At 50.8% G+C, this 15,997-nt stretch overlaps 1 protein-coding gene across 3 annotated transcripts in view; it reads right to left on the bottom strand.

Moving 5' to 3' along the window:
• The window catches only part of ASAP1 (ArfGAP with SH3 domain, ankyrin repeat and PH domain 1), a 315,266-nt gene that overhangs the window by 30,854 nt on the left and 268,415 nt on the right, over positions 1-15,997 (bottom strand). For all 3 annotated transcript variants that reach the window (XM_066265648.1, XM_066265647.1, XM_066265649.1), the window contains exons 16-24: positions 14,212-14,375; positions 12,367-12,500; positions 10,431-10,522; positions 7,746-7,932; positions 7,444-7,529; positions 6,309-6,424; positions 6,096-6,163; positions 4,785-4,892; positions 2,588-2,816 (exon numbers count right to left, since the gene is read on the bottom strand). In XM_066265648.1, the coding sequence (XP_066121745.1) occupies positions 2,588-2,816; positions 4,785-4,892; positions 6,096-6,163; positions 6,309-6,424; positions 7,444-7,529; positions 7,746-7,932; positions 10,431-10,522; positions 12,367-12,500; positions 14,212-14,375 (1,184 nt within the window). The remainder of the gene's footprint in view (positions 1-2,587; positions 2,817-4,784; positions 4,893-6,095; positions 6,164-6,308; positions 6,425-7,443; positions 7,530-7,745; positions 7,933-10,430; positions 10,523-12,366; positions 12,501-14,211; positions 14,376-15,997) is intronic.

The following is a 15,997-nucleotide window of genomic DNA, read 5'->3' as shown; positions in this document are numbered from 1 at the left end:
AGCCCTGGTTTAATCCCGCTGGACTGACATCTGAAGAAGGGCCAGGCGGCCAGCGTCTCTGTCCAGGGCTCCGGGGCGGCGAGCCTGGGCTCTGAATGGTGGCGTCTGCCCCGCGGATGGGAGCTCTGCGCCAGCACGAGGCGGCTCTGCCTGCAGGCGATGCAGGTCGCCTCCCTGCATTCTGATGAGGCAGCTGGGGTTTCCGGAAAGGATTCCCCAGCCGGATTCAGAAGGATGTGGTCTCCTGCTCCCCTCAGTACTCCCCTGATTAGCGGAGACTCAGACATGAGTGTCTGTTTCCGCCTCCCCGGAAGCCACGGCCCCCGGGACCCCTCTACTCACAGTTGCAGAAATGACCCCTGTGTGCAGAGAGCCCGGCCCGACTTGCCAGGGAAGAGGGGCAACCCGGGTGACCGATCGCGTCAAGACACCCTTGTTTCCATGCAGATGGGCCTGTCAGTTCAACAGAACGAAGCGGAAAACGTGGAAGGCCACCCGACAGAGGGGGATTCTCTCTGCACAGCCTCAGCTGGCCTCCAACAACGTCCTCTCAGAACTCCCTTCCACCAGCACCGCCCTGCCAAGCACACGGGCGCGTGAGCCCAGGCGGAGGCGGGACCCGGCTCGCGGCTCACGCAGGACCAGGCTGTGCCCTGCGCCTCACCAGTGCAGGCCAGATCTCCGCTGGCACGGCCTGGAAGGGCATTCTGGTCTGAGTCCGGAGGGACTTCTCTTTACAGTTTCAGGAGTTTCCTGAGGGGGACGGTGGGGGCCGACTATCTTCAGCTGAGCACAGTGGTGATGGCCAAGGCCTTAAGCACCTCAGCAGCGCTGGCTGAGTCACTCTGGTCTTTGTCTCCTGGGCCTTCGGTCAAGGGCTAGTTGGAATTTAATCAAGGCAGGAGAGACGCCTGGCACTGAGTCAGACAGTATATTTTGTGGGTTTCTGTGTCCCCTTGAGATAAAGTTACAGAAAGAGGTGGAGGGGGCAAGGGAACCTCGTGGCCCCCAGGACTCTGGTGTCATTCTCGCCTTACACCTTTTCCCCCAAGATTCTCAGTCACCCACAGACTCTCTGATCAAGCTAGGCCCCGCCTGTCTCGCACGGTCCTCACTAGGAAGTCGGTTCCCACAATCGGGGGACGGGGACCCTTTCACAGTAATTCCTCCATCATTTCATCGGCCTGGAGGATTCTCACGGTCCGCTTCTGGGGCTAGAAAGGGGAGCTCCGCTCTTATCGGGCGGGGCGGGCCTGATGGGGGCATCGCTGCCCAGGCGAGCAGCAACTGACGTCTCCCAGTACAGCGTGGAAACGAGAAGGCCTTAGGGATCTGAAAAGGGTCCAGATGCCTCACTGAGGTTCACGCTAGCGACTGTGTGGTAAGAAAAACACGGGAGGTGAGCTCTGGCTGCCACGTGCTGCTGCCTCATGGTCACTGGCTATCTTTGACGAGGACTGTTCATGCCAAAGCCTTCATTTCACTTTCCTCCGTTATTTTATGATCTATGAGGCCATCTGGGGTCTCTCTAAGAACACAGCTCCCATTGATAACACTATCTCAATGGAGAATAAGCTCTGAAAAAACACTGTTTTGAATAAAGCTCACATTTCCCAGAAAATAGCCCCAGTGTGATTCCAATAGGCGGGCATTGTGTGCGGAGGGGCCGAGACCCGTGTCAGCAGGAGCTGAGCACCCAGGGAGAACCCGCGTTTGGGTGTTCTGGCTGAGAACAAACCCAGAGCCATAGATCTGGGGACCTCTCAACTTCCCCCTGGCTGGGGTGACACCTGAATGGTGAAATGATCTGTCCCTGTCCAGGGGGAAACGGTGACTTCGGGGGCAGGGCGCTGTCTGTGGGTTCAGGACACCGGACAAGCACTTCGCTGGTGGAGAGCGGGGTGGGACCATCAGCCCTGCAGAGGCATCTGACCACGCACTGCCTACCAACCCTCCTCGGGGGACGATTCTGCCACAGGACCTGTCTCATCAGAGGACACAGGAGGGTGGGCCCAGGTCACACAGGACCTGGCTTAGTGTTCCCAACAGCCTAGAGCCTTCGGTCAAATACTCAGCCTCTCTGAACAACTGTCCCCTTGGTTGCATAATGCCACCGACTGAGGCAACCACCTCATTTGTGAACATAAACTGAGCCGGGTTGGGCGCAGGGCCCTGCCAGCCCACCATGACCACCACTGTCGCTATTCACGTCTCAGAAGAGAGGCCTGTCAGTGCAGAGGTGAGTTTCAGAGAACCAGAACTCTACCCCACATTAAAGAGGCAAGAGCCCCGGTTTGGACCTGATATGGACCTTGGATTGAATCCCAGCTCTACCACTTGCCACGCTACCTCCTTAAGCCTCGATTTCCATATCTGTAAAATGGGCAGGGAGGGCACGCACCAGACAGGACTGCTGTGAGCTAACACAGAGAATGCAGGAGGCGAGCCCACGCACCGTCTACCTGCGGCTGACCTGGCATTACACTCTGTCCTCTGCCACTCGAAAGCACCCTGCAACTTTTACCTCCAGGCTGGGCAGACTCTAGCCCTGAGGGTGGATTCCTGGGGCCCTTCTCCAAGCCCGTACCTTTCCCGGCGTTTCTAGGAGGCAGCGGAGGGGCCTCCGAGGTGGGTGACGTGGGCGAGTCTGTGCTTGTGGAGACGAAGATCTGATTGGTGAAGGCGCCGTAGGAGAGCCGCTGCTTGTCCCTCGGTGTGCCGAAGCCTGGCAGGGACAGCTTGTCCTGGGGGGAGACGCTGGAGGAGTGGCAGAAGCTCTGAGGCCGCGGGGAGCGCTCCTTCTTGATGGGGCTCGGCTGGCGGAGAGAACAGCACGGGTGAGACGGCGGTCAGGATGCCCTGCAGGGTGGCTCCAGGCTCCCCAAGGTCACTCACAGGGACGGCCCAGAGCCGCACACAGTACAGGGCAGGAGGCAGACGTTACAGTTCCGACCCTCATGTCACCATTACCAGGGTCACATCAGGGGACACCAGTTAGGGATTAGCAGTGCACAGCAGCATTAAGGTCACGGCTAGATTTAATGTTTAGCCAACAAACCCCTCCCCAGGCAGGACACTTTCACCAACATTTGAACAGGTTCCCACCATCTGTAATTGACTACATTAAACATCCCTTTCCGTTCAACCGCTAAATATTCAAGTTCTCAATCCTGACTTCTCTTCTCATTTTGCCTCCACTTTGAAAGTGATTTCATCTCACGTACAACTGTGGCTTTGACGGACACCGAATGCCGATAACTCGGACCTGTGGGTCCAACTCCAGCCTCCTGGATTCAAAGCCATTTTCAACTGCCTACGAAGTGCCCCTGAGTCTGCACTCCTGGTGATAGCTTTAACATCCATGCGACTTTCCAAGTTAGGAAGCTCAGGGTCATCCATCCAGAGCCACCAAATCATACACAGAGAGCTCAGAACTAGCCCTCGGACCATGGGCAGCACAGGGCCCGCTAGCTGCCACGGAACTCCGACTCCATCCCAGCCCCAGCTCGTTCCCACACTGATGGCGGAGCTGGCAGGAAACCTGGCTCTTCCGACAAGAGAGCTCTGCTGCCTTAAGACTGCTACTGATGATTGCTTTGAAAAACTAATCGGCTTCATCCAAAGCCAGTGGTCACACTTGACTGCCAGCGCCTTTCCTGGTGGGGCTGCCACTGTCCACCCAGCCCCTGCGAAGGGCGTTGATCCTACTCGTGCCCCAGACTGACCCCGGGGCCTCTGCACAGACTGCCCCCCCCTTCCTGGAGGGATGCTCTCCTCCTCACTTCTCAGCCTGAGGAGCTCCTCCCACCCTCAGAAGCCTGTCCCCAGCGGCACTTCCTGGATAGGGTCTCCACTGTTGGCCAGGAGGGGGCCACGGCTTCCCCTACTCCCCCAACTCCCGGGCATGTCTCGGCCAGCTCCCCCAATGGCTACTATACTGGTGATCGCCTGCACGATGACCTGTCTCCTCCCAAAGCAGCAGGTGCCTACAGGAGGCTTTGTACGACCACCTCGGCCTGTTCTCTGCATCCTGCCGGGAAAGGGGAGACGCTCCATGCGCCCAGCGCAAGGTGCAAGGCCGAGCCTTCCGAGGCCCGAGAACGACCCACGGGAGTCAGGAGCAGGCCCCATCCCGGGTTGGCATTCACCACTTGGGGACTTCAGGTGAGCGGCAAGGTTTCCGTGCATGTCCGTTTTCTCCTCCACAATGCAGGGCGTGACTACGCCACGGTGAGGACAAGGGGGCCGTGCCTGCTGCAGCCTAGGCCATGTGCAAGTGCTCGATAAATGTGACTTATTCGTTATTCATTAGCTGTGTTGATGGTTAATTTTATGTATCAACTTGGCTGAGCTATGGCGCCCAGGTGTTTGGTCAAACACCAGCCTTGAAGGTATTTTTTAGTGTGATTAATATTTGGATTTTTAATAAAGGGGATTATCCTCCATAATGTGGGTGGGCTTAATGCAATGAGTTGATGGGCTTAGGAGAAAAGACGGAGGCCCCTCCACTGCGCAGGAATTCTGGCTGCCGAGTGTGGCGCTGCCAGCCTGCCCCACCCATTTTGGACTTGTCAGCCCTCGTAGGTGTGCTGGCCAATCCCTTAGCATAAATTCCATGCTCTCTGTGCACACACACCCTCGTCTCTGCTGCTCTGCAGACCCCTGCCTAACAGCTAGCACATGGGGCCCAACGAGGAGCAACGTTTGAGCCCAGAAACAGCCCTGGTACACCAGGTCATAAGGCCCCAACGACCTCGCAAAGAGTGAGTCTGGTACACACTCACTTTATCATCCAGATCATCGTCGCTCTCATCCATCTCCTCCTGTCGAAGGTTCCATTCGTATTCTACGTGGACATGTGGGTTGAACTTTCCCGACTTGGCCTGGGAAAGCTGGAAGTGACATCAGGTATAACCAGTTCAATCTGAATGCCAAACACCCCAATGTTACAGCTACACTGAGCAAATCCCACCCCCTTCCCGAATCCAAATGAACCACGAGTAGCTACAGTATAAGCACGACGGTGACTGTCCAGGCTGGACCACCAGCAGACAGGCTCGAGATCGGCTGCAAGGGGCTACGGGCACAGCCGTTTTACTCTGATGACTTCTCTCCGAAAAGAAAAGCTTCCTGAAATATTATTAAAATGAGCCTCAAAACGGAAAATTCTTGGCTGGAAGGCACAATCAGAGCCAGTGAAGAGTAAGGGGTGGCCCTTTAAGTCAGGAAGTCCCAGTTCAGCCCGTCCCACTTTTCCTGTCCGTAGTGGGCAGGGACAGCCAGGACTCCCTTAAAGGAGCCCTGTAAGAACAGAGAAAGCAGTGCAGGCCCGGGTCCGGGCTCTCTGCAGAAGCTCAGGGGAATGCAGCTTATCTCTCCTCTCTCATCTCTTCCCATGGGTAAGAAAACCGTGTTCTGCCGAGGCCGGATTGTCAGCTGGAACTAGTAGGACCAGAAAAAGGTGAGTGCGTACAGAGGCATGGAGAGGGGAGGACAGTGTGTTTAACAATGAAAAACCACTGCACTCTGGCCCTGGCCAGATAGCCCAGTTGGTTAGAGCATAGTCCCCATACATCAAAGTTACAGGTTCAATCCCTGCTCAGAGCACATTCAAGAATCAACCAATGAGTGCATGAGTAAGTGAAACAACAAACTGATGTTTCTCTTGCTCTTTCCTTTCTTCTCTCTCTAAAATAAAAATAAAACAAACAAAAAAATAAAGCACTGCACTCTGAACTTTACTTGGCCAACCTTTGGAACTGGCTTCCCAAATAAGTCTTTAAGTTACAGAGAAACCCGAATAGTCCAGCAAATAAAAAAGCATGACCTCGATCCATAAGCCTGCCTGGTAATAATACATCTCACACGCCTCCCGGCTCTGACATCGTAACTGCACTCAGAAGACAGACGGATGATAAATTTACCAATTTTTTCAAATGTAGCAACAGTGCCTGCCTGAATTTCTTTAGCCAATGTTCAACACCCCCCCCAAAACCCCCCAGATTCTACTTCTTCTGTCTCCAGTTCCAGTTCCTGAGACCGACACTCTGGAGCGGCTGATGTCTATTCCGAACCCCACCTCCATTTCTGCTCACCAGGTCTTCACACTGGCTGGCTTTCAGCCTCTTGGCGATGTCGAGGGCGGTCTCTCCAGCCTGGTTAGCTAAAATCAGGGGGAAAGAGGTGCACATTAACTGTAGGACAGATCTTGGAAAGGCAAGAAACAATCGTCAGGTGACACTGCCACACACGCCTCCCGGGCTGAGCTGACAGAGGCTCGCCACGCAGTGACTGGGCCGCGCTCTTACCGACGTCCACGGTGGGCTTGCTCCGCAGCAGCAGCTTCAAGCACTCGGGCTTCCCATACAGGCTGCAGTAGTGCAGAGCCGTGTTCCCCAGGGCCGTCTGCTTATCCAGGTTCCCACTGAAACACGACATTGTGAGGAAAAAACGACCTGTTCTCCTACTGCACGTTACAGATGGACCCCTTGTTTCTGTGCGAACACCTGGGTCAAATCTCAGGCTCCAGTATTATAAAATTATGATGTGTCTAACATTACGCCCAACCTTATAAGCCACATGATGACAACGACATTTATGGAGTGCGTACTACGGGACAGACATGGATGCTGTCTCTTAGCTTTTCACGTCTTATCTCCTTTCATCTTCACAACTGCCCGGTGGGGTTGGTGCTATTGCAGCTTTTATTTCACAGATGCAAACATGGAGACGGAGCACAGAGAGGATGAGGTGCCCGTAGTTAAGGTCATCAAGACACGGAAGATGGAGCAGGGATCTGAACACAGGCAGCCCGCGTCCGGAGCCAATGCCCTTGGCCGCTGCACCTCTGAGGAAGGGGCGTGGGCATTTGTACGGCTCGTGTCACATATGCATCAAACGCCATCACTATTTGGCTCACTCTCCTTTGGATGAGCTCCAGCTCCTCATCATAAACTGTGGCTTACAGACCTACCCAATAAAGATTCCAGCCACTCCAAACCTCCTGTGTTTAATACTCTACTCCTATCAGTATGCCCCCAATTTGCACTAGCTGTCGAGTCAGCCATAAACACTGCTGTCTGACAATGATCATGTGGCCTGTGCTGCTTTCCCTTTTTCAACCCCTATGCGTAGCAGGTTTTGGACTCAGAGACAGGCTTTTACATTTTTATCCAGGTGTTGGTGACAATGGTGACAACTTATAGTCTGAAGGCTGTATCTGGCCCACTTGTTTTTGTAAATAAAGTCTTATTGAAACATGACCATGCCCACTCATTTGCATATCATCTATGGCTGCTTTCATTGACAGAGACCTCCTGGCCTACAAAGCCCAAAACAGTCTGGCTTTTTACAGAAAAAGCCTGCTGCTTCCTGGTCTAGGCCACTAACAGGACCAGTCTGTGTCAAATCACAAGGCACATTCAGAGCAAACAAAAACCATACCAGTTTTGTACAAGGAAGTCGACCAGATGGAGAGATGTCTGGTCTGCAGTTCGGATTGCAAGGTGAAGGGCTGTCTCCCCGAGCTCCTAGAAAGGACAGGATGAGTATAAACAGGGTAGTCACATGTCCTACTCTGTCCAGAGCAGCTTCCTTTACTTTCGTTAACCCAAAGTAGTTATCGATAGCACCTCCTCGATTCTCAAACTGCCCCGACTCAGACGGGGTCACTCAATGTGCTAGAGTCACCTTGGAAAGGGATTGTCCCCATTCCTGTGGAGCCTATGCTTCCAGGAAGGCCTCACCTGCCCGGACTCCAGCAGGGGCTCCATGAGCTCCACGCCCTCTGCATAGACTTGAATTAGTGCAAGTAAATCCCTGGATCTGATGGCCTCGAGCAACTCGTGCAGTTTCGCAGACGAAGACAAACAGGTCTTCCGCGAGAATTTATGATCTACGTACTTGGCCGTGATATATTCTTTACGTACAGTCCTAAAACGCAGGAAAAAGCAAGGCAAAATTTTTTTACTTTATTTTCCAAGAGCTAAGAGTCACATTTTTTCCAAACCAACAGTTCTCTTCTGGGAAGAATTATTTTAATTAAGATACTTCTTTTCGACACTCAAACACGCCAGGTTTTGAACCAGGGGTCTCAAACTCGCGGCCCGTGGGCCGCATGCGGCCTGCCGAACAATTTTGTGCGGCCCGCAGACTAATCCACGAAGTTCAAAATATTTTGGATAAAATTAAGTAAGCCTAGGGGCCTACTTGTATTTTTCATTTCTCTAGCATCCTAGCTAGATATTAGCTTAGTTAACAGCAGTTGTGATGCGAACTACAGTTTCTGGTCGTTTTGTGACACTGAGTAAATTGCATGTATGATTGCGCTTGTTGTACTGATTTTTTTTTGTTTTCAACTGCAGTGAGAAAAGTGTTGCGTAACAGTTGCCTTTTGTAGACCTAGTGCGGCCCTCCGAACGGCTGTGATCTTGCTCTGCGGCCCACATGCTGAGTTGAGTTTGAGACTCCTGTTTTAGACCAAGTTATTCCAATATGAACAGAATGACGAACACAGTATTATGCTCACTAGCGAGGGCGGGCAGTGCGCAGGTACAAGGTTAACGGGCTAGATTTCCGGCAGGTTCCTTTCCCACCTTGAGCAACAGCGTGAGAAACTGGCTCTTTGCTACCACTTCAAACTCAGACACATGTAAGTATATAAAGCAAATGAAAAACTGGAGAGGTTAGGCAATTCTAAAAGGCCAATGAAGTGTCAGAACGTCAAGGAAGGGTTTTAGTCGTTGGACATAACTCTGTGTTTTAACAGCTAAGGAAACCGAAGCTCAGAGAGGCTGTCCTTAAAGCCTTAATTCTCTGCACGTGCGCTCATCTGTGTGCTCGAGATACCCAGGCAGGTTCCGTGCTACGCTGATGCTCGGGCACTGTTCTCAAACCAGACACCCCCAGGTTAGGTCAGGGTATTCATGTGTTCCCAACACCCCCAACTCTTCCGCTGTGACACTTACCACAACTCTGACCACAGCGCTAACTGCTGAATTTCTGGGTTATAACCTGTTTTCCCCTCTAGATTCCAGGTGTTGTTAGACAGGGTTTACATCGCACGTGTGTTCTGCTGTCTCCCCAGCAGCCAACACGACACGAGGCAGAGAGTGAACGTGTGATCCACGTTTGTTAAATTCAAGTAAAGTCAACTGCTAAGGGACCTAACTGGGAGATTTTATTTTATGATTTCAGACTGAAAAAACAACAACAAACATGTTCCTTAGATGTTCCCCATAATAGTTTCACTGCTTTGAAAATCTGGTGCTTGAGTAACCACCGCGGGGCTGGGAAAATATTTAGGCAGGCAGGCAGGCAGGCAGGCGTTGATGTCACAAAATCTTCCCCAATCACAAGTTGGAATTAAATCTTTCTTCCTGTTCATCCACAGTATTGGCAGACTTTATGTGCAAATTCAATGTAAATGTCTGAACCGGTTTAAGGAGTCACATGACCTATAAGTAAACATGGTATCAAAGGTGTTCATTGAGCAGCCTCGCACACTCACTCCACGGCAGGCATGTGTGAGTTTCCTGTGTTTTTTTCCCGTTTCTTCAAGCACACACTATTTCAAATAAATATACTATTTATGTATTTGTCACTGTCCAAATACACCTGGTGTCTGAGTCCAGATAGTTGACAGTGGGAGGTCAAAGGTGAGGAATTTAGCAGCAAGTCTACCCAACGTTCAGCTCCCGAGTTCACGGCCCGGGTGCATCGAGGGACCCGAGCCCGGCTCCCACGCCTCCTTGCCCAAGGCAGGGGGTTCGCACTGAGCTCTGCTCCTTGCTGTTTCCATCTGGCAGCAACCCTGGAGATCGTCCCAGACCGGACAGAAGAAGCGTCCTGACTCCTCCATGTGGCTGTGGCGCTGAACCGTGAACCACTTCATCAGACGCTTAGAGATGGGCATTGTTTCGTTCCTAATCTTGCTCTGACACGAAACAGGAATAAACTCCCAGAGCTGGGACTGCCGAGTCCAAGGTAAATACATTTCTAATTGTGACAAATGGCGAATCCCCTCCTCACGAGGAGCGTACAATCTGCACTCCCACCAGCCACACTGGAGAAGAGACTCCAGCATGTCTGTTCCCCCAGTCGCACTGAGTGGAGCGGGCTGTTAAGTCTCTGGACACGTGCTGATCTGGCAGGCGCCTCCCACCGCCTCTGTGTGTCTCCTACTCGTCACCCGGCCTTGACTCAGAGATAATCGTCCTCGTGAGGAGCTATCCTCCCGAGCAGCTATGCCTCCCCGGAAGGTGACGCTGCCGCCTCTCTGTGCATTCCAGAAACACACGTCAGATACCTCTCTGGGCTCCGCTTTCTCCCGGGGGCGCGCAGGGGGGCTACCACAACCACTAAGAAGTGTTTCGGGAGGGCTGAAAACAATGACAGAATGGTAAAGAATTCAATATATTAGAAATACTTACATGTCGCTTGATGGGGTGGGTTTTGGTGAGGGGCTGGGTAAATTTGCTTCCATAATATCATTAAAACTATTGTTTCCTACGTTCTTGGCCAGCTGCAACAGACAAAACAAAACAGAGCAAACTCTTTACTACTGGGTTAAAGTTTCCTGTTGTTTGCTTTTGAGATTTGAGTATGTACTTTGCCCTCACTTGACTCAGAATACAAAGCATCCATCCATCGGGTCAACAACATTTGCTGAGCGCTTACTATGTGCCAGGCTTCAGGGCACTGGAAATATAGAGATGGTAACCATGTCCCCTCCCACAGGAGCCAACAGGCTGGAGGGGCCACTGATGAGAAAATCTGTACAAATACCGTGTGATAAATGCCAGACAGAATAGTTCCTACCTCCATCTAATTCAGAACTACCTGAATTAGACACAGCGGGTTCCACATGTGAATTAGATTAAAAACTTAACGAACAACAACATTTTAGACTGCGAGATTTATCATTATTGGACAGAAAGGAATTTAGGATTCTTTTATAGTTGGGGTACAAACTGAGAGGCGGCAGGCGACTAATGAAGCGGCCCCAGAAAGCATTTTGCTTTCGGGTTCAATACCCGGCAACAAACAAACAAACAAGCAGACTTGTCCTGAAGGTCCTGAGGTCGTCAGGTAACTTGGGGATCAAGGCGCAGCTTAAGGAACATTTCCTCAATCAGGTGTCTGGGGGGGGGGCATCTTGAGCGTATCACATGGCAAGCGTTAGGATTCGACTCTCCATGTTTCTAGTTGTCTAACTGGGTTTTGTTGATACAAGTCAAAGAGCCAGGTGACATCGGTCCCCAACTAAAGCAGGAAGCTCTGAGATATTGCAGATATTAGCTCTGAGCCTTTGCCCTATGGTGCTGAAGTGACCAGGGACCCCAAGATCAGTATACCGTCTCAATTTCCTAGTTCCAAAGTCAAGGGGCTCCTACAACACAAGACAGACCATCGCCGCTTGAAGGACGCTGAGACGACAAAGGCTGCTGGCTGGGTGACCAACTGCTCTGACTAGGGGTCCTCTTCTCTGGACGAGGCTGGTGACAAGCGAGGCTTTTAGGTTTCTGCAGCCCGGGCCACCCAGGTTTGGCTCCAGGGCCTTCTGTGGGAGGTGGAGCCCTATTTTCCTCACCCTTTTGTGCTTCCAGAACTTCCATTATCTGTACAGAGAGGATCTTCCAGCACCACAGGTTCAAATTACGCCAGACAGGGCTTATGACCCAAGGCATTGTGGGAGATGCCCAATGGGCCTTCCCCACTTCTGTGTACTGTGGGGACCGATGTAAGTTGGACCTGGTGAGGGCTCCAAGTTTGGGTGAGCCACGACGGGAAGGGTAGGGTTACAGCCATTTGCGTGTTCGTGACCTTTTCCCATATAACGAAGCCAAGCCTCACACATCCACACGCTTTTTCCCTTAGTGCCTGAAGAGGTCATGGGGTCAGGAGTGACTGGGTCCCGGACAAGCGCTAAGAGGCCTCTCTCAAGTCACGTGGACTTTTATAAACCTACAAGCAGTAAAAACTGAGAAGAGCTCTTCAGTCGTTCTGTTTAGTAACAGAAGCCCCTAGGTCAAGTGAACACGTGAGTTCCACACCAGTTAACTCCCTTTACCGCTTCTCAGTGAATCAGATAAACCTGATCCCGAGAGAAAGACGCAGCTTTGGAAAAGCCCAGAAGCAGAGTCCGTTCGGCTGAACTAATTATGGAAATCTGCGATTCACCAGTTCTTCACACAGGCAACATCACACAGCACAACATTTACATTTTAAATACCCATGAAATTAAACAAAACTCAGGAATGCGAACTCCTTGTACTCAGCAGAAACAAAAACCTCAAAGCAATACTTTCAATACATTCACGACAATAAACTTAAAAGTTCTCTTCCGAAGCACAGATCACTACTTACCAAGAGTTCAGAGGTCCCCAGCTTGTCTAGCTCCAAAGACTGAATGCGAGAGATGTGAACGCCCATTTCCCGGTGGATGCCGGAACATTCTATACAGGTCAAAATGCCCAAGTTGGTTGAAAGCCAGGTGGGTTCTGTGGAAAGTTTTTGAAGAAAATGAAGAAACAAACATAACTTCAGAGTGCCAGCGACAGAGGAAGCTGAAACAACAGCAGTGCAACTTTTAAAGAATTCTAAGGGGAAGATTTAAATGGAAGACGTAGATGCCTGTGTTTTGGCCTAGGGGCTATTATAAAAATCAAAAGTTTGTTAGCAAGCAAAAAGTGTGATGAGACACGTTTTTAAAAATTTCCTTGCCTGACCTGTGGTGGCGCAGTGGATAAAGCGTCGACCTGGGAATGCTGAGGTCGCTGGTTCGAAACCCTGGGCTTGCCTGGTCAAGGCACATATGGGAGTTGATGCTTTCAGCTCCTCCCCCCTTCTCTCTCTCTGTCTCTCTCTCCTCTCTCTCCCTCTCTGTCTCTCTCTCCTCTCTAAAAATGAATAAATAAAATAAAAATTTCCTTTCAACACTGAATTCAAAACGAAATTCTGTTTTCTTGTGGAATGCGAGGGGACTTCTCGTAGGTGGTCCCGAGGCCCCGTGAGTGGTCTCCCGCCCCCAGTACCACCCCTACAGTGACGACTGCAGGCCTGTGAAGTGAGCTCACAGGGGACCGGGGTCCACAGCTCCCGTCAGCCTCCAGGTTACAACTCGCCTTCACCCACCGTCTTCATTAGGCTCCTCCACGAGAGCCTCTCGGTAACGGCTGTAAATACTGAACAGCCGCTGCTTCTTTCAGAGACCTGAGCCTTTTCTACCACCCGAAGGGTCTGCACAGTGGGAACAGGTATCTCTGTGACCCAAACCTCCAGGTTCTCGCGCTGCGCAAGCCTCCTTTCCGTCGGTTAAGACCCGAGTACTTACGACTCCTCTGCCACGTCCTCCCCGTGAGTCACGGTCACTCACATCGCAAAAATGAAGATGTGAGATGTGTCTCTGAGGTGCTGATGGCAGGTCATACAGAAAAGCCCGTTTCACAAGTCTAACGTCACATGTTCTAATGCTGAAGGACACCAGGTTCGCATCCATGATCTGACACCTCCTAGACTGTGACCTTACACAGGTCCCTTAACTTCTGAGTCCCCCCAGTTTTTTTCACTGGTAAAATGGGGGCAAGATTAGCATCTTGCTCTCAGAAATTCTGTGAGGATTCAATAAGACAGTACAAGCAGAACAACTGGCATCATCCTTCTGAAGCCCTGAATAACAGCTATGTCAATTTCTAGGTAACAGACACCACATGAAAACCAGTTGAGGGAGAGGTGACACCACGTGACACGGAGGCTGGGGACCTTTTACGGGGCAGGAAGGAAAGGGATACACCATGATTCAGCCACCATGTACACTATTTCACTAAGTCTGCAGGGACTGAGTTTCGTTAGCCCATCTGTAGGGTGAGGAAACTGAGGCTAGCACAGTTAAAGGACCCAGCGTAGGGCTGTCCAAGCTGTGAGTGGCAGGTAGACGATTCAAAATCAGGATGACGAACTCCATGTCCAGTGCTCTCTCCACACTGTCCCCGGTGCCATTTAACTGGACCCGACTAGAAAAGGGAGCATTGCGGCAGGTGACCACTTAGGGAACCGGTGGGAGCTTTCCGGGTACAGAAAACAGCATGGGTCATCAAGTTGGGAATACGTGCTGGGCGCGTCCAGAAACAGATAAGGGTTTGAAGTCACCAGCTCAGTTCTCTTCTGCAGGGAAAGATGTTTAACAAGCCAGTCCTCTTTGGGGACAAATACCTGACGAGCCACAGTCGCAGCAGACGTCGTTGCCGGGGAGCCGCTGGACGTCCTCGATAATGGCTTTGGTCAGATCCTCCAGGCTGTTCTCCCCCGTGCTCTGCTCCCCCCGGAAGGCCATGGTCAGCGCCTCCTCTTTGCTATTGGTCAGTACTGAGATCCATCTGTTGTCAAAACAGGAGGAAGCAGACACTGTTTTCTCCCTATGGCAACCAGTCGGTTTCCACCCAGAAATACCAAAAGACGTCACTCCTCTGTAACAATAAAGAAGGAAATGAAAGAAATCGAACCCACAGGAAAGACAGTTCAAGAATGGAAGCCACATGTCAGAGAGAAACAGATGGGAGAGCTGAAGGTCACCACTGCCGAGGACGTGCACGAACAGGCGGGCGCTCGCGTTCCCATTTGGACAGAATAAAGCGCACACCAGAATGAAGAGGCCCGGGCGAGGGGCCAGCCCACCGCGAGGTGAGAAAGAACTGGTGAGAAACGGACCGGAGGCAGGAAAGAGCCCAGCGAAAGGCATCTGTTCTCTGGAGGCCGAGTCAGTGAGGGCACTTGAAGTGAAAATAAACAGGGTAGCCCTGGCTGGATAACGTGGGCGGTTAGAGAATAGTCTCGAAGCACAGAGGTTGCCGGTTCGATTCCTGGCCAGGACACATACAAGAAGAGATAGATGTTCCTGTCTCTCTTCTTCCTCTCTCCCTAAAATCAGTAAAATAAACCTTTTTTTAAAAAAAGAAAATAAACAGGGTATTTCATTAACAGCTATGAAAATTTATGCTTATGAAAAAGGTGTATCACTAGCATGGACACACGCTGGCATTTTAATATAAAATGGAAAGTGAAGGCTATTAAGTTACATATTCAGTATAATCTCAATATGTACTAAATGAAATAATCCTCTTCTATCAACCTATGCAGAAAATAACCTACATGCCCAACAACAGGGGGCTGATTAATAGAGCATGAAATGACCACAAAGTGGAATAGGTCCCGGCAATTAAAATTTAAGTTTTTAACTAATTTGTGAATGACACTGGGGAAATGCTCATAATACATTTTGTGAAACAAACGGGAAAAACCATTATATGCTATAACCCTAAGTATAACTGTATGAATGGCTTATGTGTTTTTGTTTGGGGTAAAAAAAGGCCAGAAGGAAATTCATAAAATGTTAATACTGGCTGTCCCTGCGTGAGCTTCTGTAGGAAAACAGATGGATTGCCTGACTGTGCCTTCCTGTAATTTCTATACCTATAGAGAGCGCGGACTGCTTTCATGAATGAGGAAAAAGAGCCACGCTAATTTTTTTTATGAAGAAAATGTAAAACATTTCCAAACCAATGTTTGTTCTTACCGACTGCACAGACAGGTAATAACCATTCTCAGCAGAGAATACAGAGGCCCAGAATCGAGTCTCTATTTTCTTTGATGTCTTGTTGGATCAAACGGATATGAAACAAAGGACTATCTACAAAAGGTTTTGAATTAGTAATAGAGACAGCAAAGGGAATTAAAAGGACAAACCCACCTGGAGGACCTGACCTGCAGGTCACACGGGCTCTAGCTGGCGCTCACCTCCAGCTGGTTGCGAGAGAGACGCGGGCACAGCTTAGCTCTCCTACTGAGATGCAGGACACACTACAGCTCAAAACCAAGTCTCAGTGGGAGGGTCACTTAATGCATTTTAAATTAAACTGTATTTTTTCCTATCATTTAGCCTCAAGTTACAAACTGGAAACAGCTTTGTTAAAAACAGTCTGAGAAACTGGATTCAACAGAA

The sequence above is a fragment of the Saccopteryx bilineata genome, chromosome 3 (genome assembly GCF_036850765.1).
Source record: "Saccopteryx bilineata isolate mSacBil1 chromosome 3, mSacBil1_pri_phased_curated, whole genome shotgun sequence".
Taxonomy (NCBI): domain Eukaryota; kingdom Metazoa; phylum Chordata; class Mammalia; order Chiroptera; family Emballonuridae; genus Saccopteryx; species Saccopteryx bilineata.
The sequence above is the reverse complement of the archived record's forward strand: the minus strand, read 5'-3'. Positions and strand labels throughout refer to the sequence as shown.